This window comes from Leptonotus elevatus, chromosome 5 (genome assembly GCF_054856555.1).
Source record: "Leptonotus elevatus isolate MCC_2025b chromosome 5, RoL_Lele_1.0, whole genome shotgun sequence".
NCBI lineage: Eukaryota > Metazoa > Chordata > Actinopteri > Syngnathiformes > Syngnathidae > Leptonotus > Leptonotus elevatus.
In genome coordinates, this window is record NC_141243.1 from 5,931,155 (window position 1) to 5,945,299 (window position 14,145).

A 14,145-nucleotide genomic window follows, 5' to 3' on the forward strand; every position below is an offset into this window, starting at 1 on the left:
CAGCAGAAGGCCTACTTCTACCACCACTACTGAATACACCAAACTTCTAGAGCAGGCATTTGCGCAATTTTGCAATACTGCTCCAACGTGACTTATCAAACCATAGTAAAGGGCATGGTATGCTTACAAAAGCTGCAAAGCCCAAACTGTCAAATGCTGATGATAGGATTAGGGTTAGGGTCTGTCTGAATGATACCTGAAGCCGAAATGGAAAAAAAGAGGTTTATATTGACTTTTGGAACACTCTATACATAACTCTTCTATGTCCTGTAATAAACTGATCCTAAATGCACTGATTTCTCCTTACTGGCCTTCCAGTCTGCTAGGATTCAAGACCCAAGTTCTTGTGTTGGGTTTGCACTTCAAAATAACAGCTACATCGCCATCACACATGGTGGCACGCCATTCGCTCCTGCAGCCAACCTCAGCATCTTGAAACTTCACAGGGACCTCAATGTCACGTTGGTCGGTACAACGTCCATTGCTGTCATTTGGGACATACAGTGTTTGCCGTATTGACTTTTGTGGTCTTCATGTATCTTTTGTTAGGAACAAATCATCGGCGTGGAAGCTCTGGAAGTGAAACACTTCTCAATTGACGACAGAGATTTTCTTATAGCTTCAAGTCAGGTGATGTCAAATGTTGTTGTAATGTTTCTGTAAAAGTCATTGAAGACGTTTTTTTTTTCTTTTTACTTTATGCCACAGATATTTGTATGGACCAGCGGCTCCTTTACCCTCTTGCAGACGCTTGACTTTCAAGAACATATTGTCAGTGTAACTCCATTCACTCACGCAGAAGATCCTTATTTAGTAGTTTGCTTGAACAGTGAGACAACTAGCTGCCTGCTTCTCCACTGGACCGACGGGAGATTTGGGAGTCCGCAGCCCCTCCCCGTCAAAGGCAGAGTAAGCCAAGTGGAGACAGTCCAGACAGGAGCAGAGGACACTCTTTTCTTGGCACTTCTTCAAGGTGATGTCCCTTTTGTTGGACATTATCTACATTGTGTTGAGTTAGCTAAAACATTTTCGTTGAATCGTTACAAATATAATGTTTAGGCTAGTGGCGGAACATATTATTGTAAAGAATTTGTTTGGGGTTGACTTTCCCTATAAGAGTTGAGGAGTAGTTTGATGCAGGTTTGGCTAGTACACACAAACTGGTTACTGATTTGCTCCCAAAACGTATAAATACGTTCTGTTTTAAATATTACTATGCTCCCAAAGACGTACTTGTACTTTTTGTTTCATGTTTTTTGTCCTAGAGCATACAGAAGGCTTTGGTGCAGCCTATGGACTCAAGAGAATGGTTGAAGCAATTGTAGTTATTACAAAAACGGTCAGCAGGTGGCAGCAGAGTATAAGAAACCAACCAGGGCCATGTTGCAACCATCTGTTTCCCCCACAGTTTTAAACAGATTTGTGAATAATGATGAAACTTAGTTATATTTTAATGCTAATTGCTGCAAAACGAAAACAGATAGAAATATATATATTTTTTAGAACACAATATTCTTTGGGCCTTGCAAAATCAAATTTCAGTAAAACAGCTGGGAGCGAAGGGGGTTGCTTCAGTGAAAAATGGCTTTATGGTCACAGTTGCACATTCTTATAAAGACCCTTGTTCTGTTGTCCTCACATTTTCCATTAAGTGTTTGTACATTTGGACAGGAAATCTCTTAGTAAAAATGGTAAATGAAGTATGTATTGTATATGTGTCATTTCTTCAGGTGTCCTTCCCTCCTGTGAGGTGCTCCTGTGGAGATTAGGGCAGCATTCACCTGAGTTGCAGCAATCCATTACTCACCCAGGCCTCACCTCAATTCATTCGTTCACTGCTCCCTCTGAGCTCAGTAAGTGTGCCGCTGACAATTACAAGATGACCGTTTAGTGATGTAAATCATTATCGTCAATGTTGTAGAGGTGCACCTGAGGGTGTGCTAGGTACCGTATGTGACTTATGATGTGCTTCAATTCTCTCTCCCAGCATACATTGCGCTCGCTGGTAGAAATAGCTCATCACTCTACTCCAGGAGGTCTGATGCCAGCCCGTTTGCCATCATTCTGAAGGCCCCGCCAGCGATGAGGTTTCTCTCCTTCAAAGTGCCGTCGCTCAACACCACCAAGACACTATTGGCTTCTTCTGAGGAGAACCGCTCTAGACTTTATCTTTTAACTTCAGTCTCCAATCAATCTGACTTCATACCCAGGTATTGCCAGGATGTCTTATCATTACTCAAGCTCTGAATTCAGTTCAGTTCTACAAAACTATTTTATTGTTACTGTCCTCCCCCAGTTTTGGCGAGTTGCATTTCTTACCCGGAGACAGCGAGCTGCAAATTGCAGTGAATGTTTTAGATGATGATATTCCTGAAGAGCAGGAGCACTTTCAGGTCCGCCTGAAGAATCCAAAGGGTGGGGCAGAAATTGGATTTGGAGGTCAGGTGACCGTTGTGGTTCCCAGCAACGACAATGCCCACGGAGTGATTGGATTTGCGCAGGCAAGATAACGAACCTTGTGCTATCAAATGCCAGTCAGAGTGTTACATTAGATTTTTTTTAATACACTGATTATAATCCCTCAAAGGGAAATTAAACTGCTTACTCGTTCCAGAATTCTCTGTCTGTGGAGGTTGAGGAGTTGGAACAGAATCATCAGATCTTTTTCACCGTGGAAAGGAGAAGGGGGACTTTTGGCCGGCTGACTGTTCACTGGACTGCCAGTGGGAATCTGGCGGACATTTTTCCCACGTCTGGAGTGGTGCGTCAATACCCCTCAGTCATGCTACATAATGTTATGTAACTGGGCGGTCTCGTCATTTAAACTTAAGTGCAGAAATGAATAGAGAAAAGGTCCATCTTTCATACGAATACTGGTTGAAAGTTCAGTTTGAATTTCCCCACTTGAGCTCTCAGTAGCTAATTTTTCATGTGTTTGACTATAAAATGTTTTTAATACAAGTTTGTTCTAATACTTATAACTTTACCACTTCATTAGTGATAGACATGTTCAACCTTACAAAGGTATGTACAATTCGTCCTTTCATTGACTGCAATACCTTTTCTGTCATTCTATACTGTATCAAGTATCAACAACTACAAAATAACATTTAAAATACGAACTACCTATCTAAAATAAATCAAAAGATGTGATGTCATCCTCATAGGTTACGTTCTCAGAGGGTCAGTCGGTTGCCACCGTTCTACTGACGGTGCTAGCAGATGATGTGGCAGAGCTGAGAGAGAGCGTTGCCATCACCCTCATGGATGTGATCACAGTAGAGCTGCAGGACGTACAACAGGCTGCCGTCATTGACAAGTTGCGGGCGCGAGCGCTCCTCACCATCCTGCCAAACGGTTCCCCCTATGGGGTGATTGGATGGCATTTGGACTCTCAGATTACTCGAACACAAGAACCATTGGGCGAGTATTTGTCACTCCACAAATGATTGGTGCAGTAAATGATGATGAACCAAAAGCATTGTATTTTTCTGAGAAAATATTTAGACCTAATCGCTATTCAGCAGACAGCTTGATAGTATTATGCGTTCTTTAACAAGGAGAGATCTGATTATATTTCTTAAGAAGCGGTTACAGGAAAGGAAAAAAGAACACTTTGAGATTTACTGTAAAAGGGCTTTAAGCGTTTCCAGGATATAGATAATCCGAGGTTTGTCTTAATCCATGTGGGAAGACTGTCAGATTAGTCTGAACCATATCAAGAGAGTTGCTTAATGATTCACATTTTGCTTGCCGTCTTCCATGAAAACTCTCCAGTATTTAATAGTTCTTGCTCTGTGTTTTATTCTATCAATTCAATAACTTTCTCCAAACTTGCAGGCTTTCCATTCAATCTGACTTTGTCCATTGTGCGGGAACACGGCTCCTCTGGTGAGGTGAAAATTCATTATGAGACCAGGCCAGCCTTGCACCAACCTCCATCCAAACAGGCCAACGCAGATCACGACTACATCGCCAAAGATGACACGCTTATTATGACAGAAGGAGCAACTGTGGCACTTGTGACCATCACAATCCTTCCAGTAAGAATGAACTCTTGTGTTTGTTCTCAAGCACAGTTTGCTCTAAAATGTACAAATCTATTTTTTAAGGATGACATCCCAGAACTGTCAGAGAGTTTCCTGGTAAATATCACCAGTGTGGAGCTAGTTAGTGGGCTAGCTGGAACAGACCAGCCCTCTGTTAAGAGACCTGGCATGGAAGTAGCTGAAGTAACCATCCAGGAAAATGACGACCCTCGAGGGATCTTGCAGTTCGTTACGCCAGAAGTAAGTGCAGGATTTGCCGCAGGACTGAGCCCTGGAATAGATTTGCTCTATTGACACAACATTTAAGGCATCAGTGTAGCATGGTAATAATAACTAACACTCTAAAAACAGTTGGGTTAAAAATAACCCAAAATTGGGTTGAAATTGGACACACCCAACTTTTTAGTAATCCAATTTTTTGGGTTACGTTATTCATTTGACCCAACTAAATGTGTTAGTTGAATAACCCAATTCGATTGGGTAAAAAATGAACTGACCCAACTTTTTTGCGTTGTTTAACCCAAAAAATTGGGTCAAATTAAATCAACAACCCTCAAAGCAACCCAATTTCTTAGGTTGTTTTGTTGGTTATTCATTTGACCCAACTTTTTGGGTTAGTTGAATAACCCAATTGGATTGGGTCAAAAATTAACTGACCCAACTTTTTGAGTTATTTAACCCAAATGTTGGGTCAAATTAAATAAATAATCCACAAAGCAATCCATTTTTGGGGTTGTTTTGTGGGTTAGTCATTTCACTCAACTTTTGGGGTTAATTGAATAACCCAAAAGGTTGGTTCGGTCCCCTTTTGCCCCAATTTTGCTTAATTTCGACCCAAATCCTTTTAGAGTGAAACACCTGAGTTTTACAGTATTTTGTAATCCTACTTTAGGGTAGCCCTGGAGTTATGGTGGCCTATGAGATGCCAGCACCTGACAACATCCTCCACCTGACAGTGGTGCGACTCGCTGGTGCAATTGGAAGACTTGTCACCTACTGGGAGGCTCTGCCCCTTACTGCTGATCATACTGATTTCAGCCCCTCATCTGGTAACATCACCTTCCAGGATGGGCAGGTAAATCGATGTTCTCAAATGGGAGCTGTTTGACAAGAACCTAATGGTTTGGTTCTTCTAGCGGAGAGCTGAGATTGCCATCACCATCTTGGATGAGGACCGTGTGGAGGATTTGGAGAAGTTCAAAGTAATTTTACTGCGGGTGATTGGTGGCGCTCGACTGGGAGATGTGACCTCTGTCACTGTCAGCATTCCAGCCAATGATTCACCTTTGGGACGATTTGGATTCCAACAGCTTGAGGTGCAAGCTAAAGCTAACTATTGTTGCCCCAGTTGTCGATAAGGTCGCTTTACAATTAAACAATTTTATCACAACAACGAAAAAGCAAATGAATAGACAAAACTGTCGACATTATTACAAATTCTGATTGTGATATGGCGTGTTGTTGTGTCATATGAAGTCACAAAACTTCCCACCTCTCCAAGGTGACCGTGAGTGAGCCAGAGTTTGTCGATGATCCCGCTGCTGTCGCTCGACTAGCAGTACTGCGCAGTGAAGGAGGCGAGGGCGCCGTGTCGCTGATGTGGCAGCTGGAAGGACAAGCCGTTCACGACCTTTCACCTCTCAATGGGACTCTCGTCTTCACTGAGGTACAACATGAATTTAGAGTAGGGTTACAAAATTCCAAAAGATGGAAACTTTTCATGGGTGTTCATTTTAACTACCACGAATGCACTAAATTAGGAATGTATTGCCTGAAAGATGCAATTGAACCTTTGTGTTAATTTTCCAGACTGAATCAATGAAGACGCTTGTGATAAGAGCCCTTGCTGACAGCGTATTGGAGGGAGAGGAACACTTCACTGTCAAACTCTTTCCTGCGACTGACGGCGGTGCTGTCATCGACCCTTTAAATGGTACTTAAGAAAATGATCTTGTGCTGCTACTGAGAGAGACTGAATCAAGTCATTGGAATCTCGTCTTTTCTTGTGTTATATTCCAGATTTGGCAACCATCACTATCATGGCAGACAAGGCTGCCCTTGGAATTATCGGGTTGGCAGAGTCCTCAAAAAGTATTTTCATCGGAGAACCTGAAGGATTTTATAATGGCAGTGCTGTTGTTAAGTGAGATGAGCATAATGGGAAGATATTTTACATCTCCTTAGGTGTTCGTGCAGAATTTAAAATGAGAAAATAACGTTTGTTGCAGCCTTATCCGTGGGCCGGGTGTGTTTGGTGAAGTGCGGGTGCTGTGGAACATCACTCCTCCTGTGGTTGCTGAATTTATAGACATGTCTGGCTTGGTAACTATGAAAGACCAGCAATCCTTTGCTTCTTTCATTCTGAAGGTACTGATAAATGTGGAATGTGTATTTATTTTCTGCTGACTAGATTAAGCTGCAATCAGTGATTTGTGTGCTTTCTGTTGCGTCCCAGGCTGTGGACGATTCCTTTCCTGAGGAACGTCGCGATTTCCAGTTAACGCTGACATCCATGACCCCAGGACTGGAAATCAGCCCCACTGCACGACATGCCAGAATAACCATGGCAGCCAGCGACAACCCTTACGGCCTGTTTTCCTTCACCCAGCGGCAAATAAGCGCAATTGAGGAGGAGGAAACTGTAAGTACATGTTGCTAGTACAGCATCAAAAAAATTGTGACCACACAATATACCCCTGACTCTTTTCCTTCAGGTGAATGTGACTATTAAACGCACTTTGGGCAGCTTGAAAAGTGTGTGGGTCACCTACCAGACCTCAGGCAACACAGCAGTTAGTGGCGAGGACTTTTCTTCTGCTTCGGGACGGCTGCTCTTCACCGCAGGTCTGACATCACAACATGTGGCAGTGCGTATCCTTGATGACAGTCTTCCAGAGGGGCCTGAGATGTTCTACTTCAACATCACTGATGTGGATTTAGTCAATGTCAGGTACAAATAAATAATAAGTCATAGTATACAAAAAAAACAATTTGCTTGTGAATGACAAATGACCTGTTTTTTTACATTATAAATTGATGATACAGTTGTGCAAATTATTTTACAATCTATGTCTCCTCCTATTGGTCAGTGGTGTGGATTACACAGTGAGCGAGTCAGGTCTCCAACTGGACCAGCCCCCAGCCATAGGTGACATCTCGTCTCTTGCTGTTGTGATACTGATGAATGACAACGCTGAGGGTATCTTAGAATTCAGGCATGACCATATCAATTTCACCGGTGAGTGAGAATTACTGATTGGGATGGAACAATTCACTCAAGCCCGATTCAATTTGATTCGATTTTCAGTTTCCTATTGTCGATTCGATTAGCTTTTCCTTTTTTTTGTGCTCTTTTTTTTGGACACAATGATTAATTTGATAACCGAAAGATCTTTTTATTTTAACATCTACATTTTGTCCTTGGTACAAACATTAACTTTTTGTAACTTTATTGAAAAAAATAAAAATAAATAAAACTTGAAAATGAACTAATAATTTTGACTGTTTAACTACATTTTTGTGGTAAAGGTTAACATTCTGCCCTCGCACCGCAACACGTTCTCAGCTTTGTGCAGCGAGACAGATAGTATGAAGAATGAAGCTCTAGTCTCGAAGCTTTGTTGAGGATTTGTGTTGATTCTTTTACTATTTTCCTTCACAAGAAGGTTTGTCTTTCAAATTCTTTTGATCTTCTAAAATGTATTGAAATACTAATTCTGTATGTCTTCTCAAACTTGCATCTTATCATATTGTGCTTTTTTTCTTTGCATTGTCATGTTTTTATTGATGTGCTTATTTGAGACGAATCAAATCAAATGACAAAGACTAAACAGATGTCTGTTCAACAAGTGTAACAATAATGCCCTCTACAGGACTAATAAGACACTACATCAGCGACACTATTTCACCGCGTGTGTAATTCATCTGACGCAGCGGCCACACAGACAATAAATTGCCTCATTAAGTAAACGAGGAGCCACTTACAAAACTTAAAACATTAAATTGATTACTTACAAAGATCTAACCAAGTTTTTACTGGCGTCTACAAAGACCCACCAAACAAACAAGTAGCATGGCTTGTAAATCGATGCTTTTATTTTTTACATCGATGCATATTTCAAACAGTTAAAACTTCTTGCTCTTCTTTTTCAGTTGAGGAGGATGCAGGCACGTTATTGATCCCAGTGTTGAGGACAGCAGGATCTTTTGGAACGGTGTCAGTGGAATATGTTTCCAAAGGCCTGAGTGCAACTCTTGGTCTTGACTTCATCGCAAACAACGGTTCGGTGATATTCGTCGAGGGCCAGCAAACCGGTGTTGTTAACGTTACAATTTTAGATGACATGGAAAGGTGAGAATCCTCATATGGAATTGAGTTAAGGTCACATGTTCATGATAATCGATGCTTAAAATGATCTACGATAGCGAATATGCAGAGATGTTCGAGATCTTGCTGGTCGGAACCACAGGGGGGGCGGTACTCGGCTCTCACACAGTCGCCAGGGTGACCATCAGCAAGAGTGACTCTCCAGGCGGTGTGGTGCGGTTCCTCAACGAAAGTCTAATCACCATCAAGAACCCAAATGACACTCGAAAACTCATGCTGGTCTTAGAGAGGACAGGAGGTCTTGTGGGAAATGCAACGGTACCACAAAGACATCTCATCATCTCTCATGTGCTATTCCTGAATCCTAAATATGTTTTTTATTGTCACTATCAAGGTTGCTTGGATTATCCTTGGTCCAAACAGCAGAGAGCCTCTCCTTCCATCCAATACGGACATTCGAGAACCGTTGAACGGGTCGTTTATCTTCAGTGATGGGGAGGAAGGCACACACACGATTGCACTTCGGATCCTCCCTCATGGTGAAGTGGAGGTGGAGGAAACATTTGTAATCGAGCTTAGACTTCTGTCCGGGGACGGGGACATTGACCCTCAGGCTGGATCCGTAACACTCAAGGCAAACCAATGTTTTTTAATTGTTTTTATTAATATAACAGATTAACACATCATTAACAGATTCACAATTCTCTAAACACAACCCTGAAGCACTTTGATTCCTATTAACTCATTTACTGCCATTCATTTGAACTATTTCTATTAGTTAAACTTTTTTCCCCACTTTTGTTAACAAGAGTATGAAAAAACCTAGACATTTTTTTAAATATTCTTTTTTTTAAGAAAAAAAAGAAAAGATTAATAAAAATTAGGGCCGTCAGGCGATTATTTTTTAAAATTGTAATTAATCGCATGACTTCAATAGTTAACTCACGATTAATCACAAATTTTATATCTGTTGTAAATGTACAATTATTATTATTTTCTAGGTTTTCATACTCTTGTTAACAAACGTGGGAAAAAATGTTCAACTAATAGAAATAGTTCAAATGAATTTTTGACGTCTATAGCCGTCGATGGCAGTGAATGAGTTAATCTGGTTTTAACTTCCAGATTGAAAAGTTTGGAGACCCAAATGGTATAGTTCAATTTACAGAAGATGCACTTCTGGAACGTGTCTACAACGAACCCACAGAAGCAGAGGGTCCGTTCAACATCTCCTTGCACGTTACACGTCGAGAGGGTGTCATGGGTAACATTCAGGTAAAATCCTTTTCAACGCTTGGCACGGTTCAACTACGATGAACACTTAAATGTATCCTTTTTGTGTTTCAGGTTCACTGGCAGATACAGTCTGAGTTTGACATAGTTGGGGACTTTTTGAGATTTTCTGGCTCTGTGCTACTCATGGAAGGCCAGCGGGAGGCAGAAATAGTTGTTAGCCTGAGGCCTGACATTGTGCCAGAACTGGAGGAGCTCTACACTGTTCAGCTGACAGCAGTGGAGGGTGGTGCTACCCTGGATGCCAATCCAGTCCTTTTACACACCCACATTAGGTTGGTTGTGTGATTATCAGGTGATTTTCAGGGTTGGAATTCCAAAATGTCTGTCTTTCTCTGTCATCCTTTAGGGTGCATGCTAATGATGACCCCCACGGTGTCTTCTCCTTGAATCCTGAGCAGCAGTCTTTGTTTGTCGAAGGGGCAGGGGCAGAGGTCCGTAGGGTTCTGGTTATGAACGCGACCCGGCTCGCAGGAATGTTTGGCAATGTCAGTGTGGGCTACAGGATCACTGGTGGGACAGATGAGATGATGGACATGGGCATGTTCGTGGGAGGACAAGCTGAAGGACAGCTGTTGTTTACTGGGGGCCAGATGTTCAGTACTGTCACGTTGCACATCAGCAGCCAGGTAAGAAATGGCAGTATTTTTTATATGAATATGACATAGAAACAAGATTAAAAATACAGCTGGAACTATGTTTTGTTTGGCAGGTTTTCTTGTCTTTGGGTCGGACTTTCATAGTAGAGCTAACTAATGTAAGAATGCTCAGCCCTTTACTTGGCACACCACCCCGCCTCAATCACGAGTCCTCTGTTACTATGGTGACTGTGCCAGAGGAAGCTGCTAGCTCAGAGGTTAGTATTGACTTTATGATAAATGAGTCCACCTACAGTATATTTATAATACAGGGATGGGCAACTGGTAGCCGCATGCTCCCCATGACCACACTCTGTGGCCCCTTGATTAATTAGAAAAAAGTGGATTTAAAAAAAAAATATATATATATTTTTATATTTTTTTTTTACAAACTTAAAAAAAAACACACACACACAAAAAACACTGATAAACATACTATGAAAAACTAGCTGAAAGAGCACGAGTGGTAGTTTGTCTAATCTATAAACTCTGAATGAGTTTATAGATTAGCAACGTATAAATGCATCTTTAGGACACTTAAAACATTTAAAATTGGGAGCAAATGCGTTAATCTATATAAAGAGCATATATTTTTCACGTATGCACATATTTTTGTTCATATCTAAAATTGCGTTTTTGTCATACATCTAGTTAGGAAGTGCATGGTCGTATGTGGCCCCCCCAGTACCACACATGAAAAATGGTGGCCCCCTCCAGCATTAAAATTGCCCATCCCTAATTTAGCAGAGCTCTCCCCTTTAAAAAGAAAAAGAAAAAAAAAAGCCAATTATTTGTTTGTTTCCTGTATGCTTCGCAGGTGGGTTTCGCCTCCCTGGCTTTATTTGTTTCAAACGTTGATACAGGGAAATGTGAGGCGGAGGTCACACGAACCGGGTTGTTTAGTGATATCAGCGTCCAGTGGAGATCAGGCTATCCTTCAGGACAGTCTCCACCTGGTTTTAGAATTGGAACAATCGTGCCAAATTCAGGTAACAAATCTAAATCAGAGTATGGATTTAGATACAAGAATATTCAGAATGTGCTCTTTCCTCATATTCAGGTTCACTGGCCTTCTCCCATGGAGAGAGGACAAAGATGATATCCCTGACAGCCCTGGCTGATGCATCTGAGCCAACTGCACACGCGTTATACCTCACTGGCGCCACCTCCAGCATTGCTGCAGGCAGCAACGTCAGACTCAGGTAAGACTTTCGAAGCTGGATGGGACTTGTCAGTGTTTAGTCATTCAATGTGCATACCAAAGCCTGAAACTTCTACTACTAAGACTTTTTAAAGTAAAATTGCGCATCAAACTGTTTTTCTAATGACTGCAAAAGTGGACCATATCAAACACTTTCCTGCCTCTCTGCACAGGTCAGGATTCACATTGGCAGAAGTAGAGCCGCTAGGAATCTACCAGTTTTCCCCAGAATCCCGCCAGCTGGTCATTGAAGAGGACATTCAGACTATAACGCTCTATGTCCAGAGGCTCTATGGCTCTCGTAGCAACAGAACTCGCCTGTCCTACACAACAATATCAGGCAGTGCAGCTGCAGAAGTTGATTTCATTTCCATGCCAGATGGCCGTTTGGCTTTTGACTCTCCTCGCCAAACCAACACTTCCCTCCAGCTGTCAATCCTGGATAACTCACTCTCAGAACCAGATGAATATTTTCACGTCAACCTTACTGATGTTCAAGTCGTTACTCCAAACTTGGTTTGGGCAGATGTCGCCCCTCGAATTAATTCACCACACAGGCTGGCAACTATCACCATCCTGGCAAGTGATGTGACCAGTGGAGTGCTAAGTATAGGTCCTGGACTGGTCCAAGTACCCGAGGACAAGGATGAAGAGAGCCCGCAAAGGGTTCTCCTCAGAGTGCGCAGGTCAGAAAGTGTGGCTGGAGACGTACGAGTTAAGGTCCAAGCTTATGGAGGTACTTTGATTGACTCAATGGTAATTTTTCTAATTATAATGATTTTATTAATTTCCATGACTTTGATTTCCTCCAGACGGAAGCACAACACCTTTCCCTTTCACGCTCGAGCCTATTTTGCCTCTAGCGAAGGAGAACCAGGACTTCCACTTGGAGTCCAGCATTGTGCACTTGCCGGCTGGTCAGAATGAGACGGAGGTGATTCTTTTCATCCTGGATGACTCGGAACCAGAAGGACAGGAGGTGTTCTTTATCTATCTCAGTGACCCTGAAGGTGGAGCGCAAATCACTGGTGGTCAACAACAGGGCTTTGGGGCCTTTTCCAAAATCACCATCCTTGGTAAAATAATCAAATTGGCTCAATTCAATTGTATACGGAATAATATAAATAAATGCAGCTGGTTCTCGCGGGGTTTTCTCACTTGTACATTGTGCTCTATTCTGTGTTTCACTCGTTATTAAACTAAATTAGCCACATGTGCCAGTGGAATCAAATTATCCCTGAGCGTCATGTGTTTATCTAAATGTGTAATGTATTGTTGTGTCCCACTTTCAATAATTAGGCTTGATTTGTTGTTTTGTTTTGAGCCACAACTGTTCTAATTCCCGGCTGCTATTTTGTAATGCATGACATTATCTCTCAATCAGTGGCTACAATGATCAGATTTGTGGATTTACTTGCATATGGAAAAATATTGTATAAATTTACATTGGCGGCAAGCACATCCGTCTCACAGTTCTGGGCCAAGTTCGGGACAAAAAGTAGGCTAGACCAGAAAAAAAGCAGGTTTAAGTTGTGGCGCAAGTGTAACGTTATTTGTGTATGGTGGATTTTATTTTATTCATAAATATGACAACAGTGTGCATCAATCGCTATCAATAGAAAAAAAATTATTGAACGAATTATTACTGAGGATAAGCGGTGAAAAAATGGATAAAATATTTTATTTGATTAGTATTTTTGTTGTTGTTTTTTCTTTCATTTTTGTACAGTGTAATTTTCTTCATTCAAAACAGGTAGTGACTTCCATAATGGCATAGTAGGCTTCAGTCTCAATTCCGTGATGGGCCAGGTTCTGGATGAAGATTCAGAGAACAAAACGGTTCAGTTGCATGTGCAGAGGCAGGAAAACAGGTACAAGTAATCTATTATCTTGGGCTAAATGAGGTGCACAATTAGGCACTGGTTAGTCATGTACAGTCATTTTCTTTCCACGCTTAGAGCCTTTGAGGATTTGCAGGTTTTCTGGAGAGCTACTTTGAACAAAGCAGCGCCAACTCTTGTCAGCAATGAAGTCAACCTGACCAAACAGCTCGTGCACACTTCAGGATTTGTACTGTGCAGGAAAGGAGAGATCATCTGCGCTTTTACTTTGGAGGTCCAAGATGACAACGTGAGACCCAATATTGATCTTTCAGAGATTGTCGTTCATTGGTTTTAGTCAAGTACTGATTGATGCTGTAGTGTATAAAATAAACTGACATCCATCCATGCTTCCATAGGAACCAGAGTACAACACTTGGTTCTTGGTGGAAGTTTTTCAGGTGGGCTCGGGCGCCACCATTAACGAGACCAGCCGATTCGCTAACATCACTTTGGCAGAGAGTGACGATCCACGGGGTGTCGTGTACTTTGGCGTTAGCCACAGATTTCCCACCGCCATCCCAGCGACCACAAAGCTCAGTCTGCAGGTGTACAGAAGCGCAAGCACAGCTTCAACGATGTCTGTATGGTATCGTACTCTGGTATGATAACTCTATATATATATTTTAATTTAAGCAGCTAAATACAATGCGACACAGACATATATGAGGAAAATATACATATCACTTTTGTCTCATTTACCTCATGTGTGCCCACACCCTCAATCTAATTGACACTTCAATCTTTCTTTTAGCCA

General features: G+C 41.8%; 1 protein-coding gene across 2 annotated transcripts in view; it reads left to right on the forward strand.

Moving 5' to 3' along the window:
• The window catches only part of adgrv1 (adhesion G protein-coupled receptor V1), a 107,653-nt gene that overhangs the window by 46,367 nt on the left and 47,141 nt on the right, over positions 1 to 14,145 (forward strand). For both annotated transcript variants that reach the window (XM_086076012.1, XM_086076013.1), the window contains 33 exons: positions 319 to 465; positions 550 to 630; positions 709 to 973; positions 1,731 to 1,853; positions 1,988 to 2,210; positions 2,297 to 2,501; positions 2,615 to 2,761; positions 3,168 to 3,423; positions 3,841 to 4,043; positions 4,113 to 4,289; positions 4,942 to 5,124; positions 5,186 to 5,365; positions 5,551 to 5,715; positions 5,859 to 5,982; positions 6,069 to 6,192; positions 6,278 to 6,416; positions 6,505 to 6,690; positions 6,764 to 6,999; positions 7,139 to 7,287; positions 8,202 to 8,400; positions 8,475 to 8,694; positions 8,771 to 9,010; positions 9,502 to 9,651; positions 9,724 to 9,944; positions 10,019 to 10,298; positions 10,382 to 10,525; positions 11,125 to 11,296; positions 11,368 to 11,509; positions 11,682 to 12,244; positions 12,321 to 12,584; positions 13,262 to 13,379; positions 13,467 to 13,638; positions 13,748 to 13,990. In XM_086076012.1, coding sequence (XP_085932138.1) covers positions 319 to 465; positions 550 to 630; positions 709 to 973; positions 1,731 to 1,853; positions 1,988 to 2,210; positions 2,297 to 2,501; positions 2,615 to 2,761; positions 3,168 to 3,423; positions 3,841 to 4,043; positions 4,113 to 4,289; positions 4,942 to 5,124; positions 5,186 to 5,365; positions 5,551 to 5,715; positions 5,859 to 5,982; positions 6,069 to 6,192; positions 6,278 to 6,416; positions 6,505 to 6,690; positions 6,764 to 6,999; positions 7,139 to 7,287; positions 8,202 to 8,400; positions 8,475 to 8,694; positions 8,771 to 9,010; positions 9,502 to 9,651; positions 9,724 to 9,944; positions 10,019 to 10,298; positions 10,382 to 10,525; positions 11,125 to 11,296; positions 11,368 to 11,509; positions 11,682 to 12,244; positions 12,321 to 12,584; positions 13,262 to 13,379; positions 13,467 to 13,638; positions 13,748 to 13,990 — 6,441 coding nt within the window. The remainder of the gene's footprint in view (positions 1 to 318; positions 466 to 549; positions 631 to 708; positions 974 to 1,730; positions 1,854 to 1,987; positions 2,211 to 2,296; positions 2,502 to 2,614; positions 2,762 to 3,167; positions 3,424 to 3,840; positions 4,044 to 4,112; positions 4,290 to 4,941; positions 5,125 to 5,185; positions 5,366 to 5,550; positions 5,716 to 5,858; positions 5,983 to 6,068; positions 6,193 to 6,277; positions 6,417 to 6,504; positions 6,691 to 6,763; positions 7,000 to 7,138; positions 7,288 to 8,201; positions 8,401 to 8,474; positions 8,695 to 8,770; positions 9,011 to 9,501; positions 9,652 to 9,723; positions 9,945 to 10,018; positions 10,299 to 10,381; positions 10,526 to 11,124; positions 11,297 to 11,367; positions 11,510 to 11,681; positions 12,245 to 12,320; positions 12,585 to 13,261; positions 13,380 to 13,466; positions 13,639 to 13,747; positions 13,991 to 14,145) is intronic.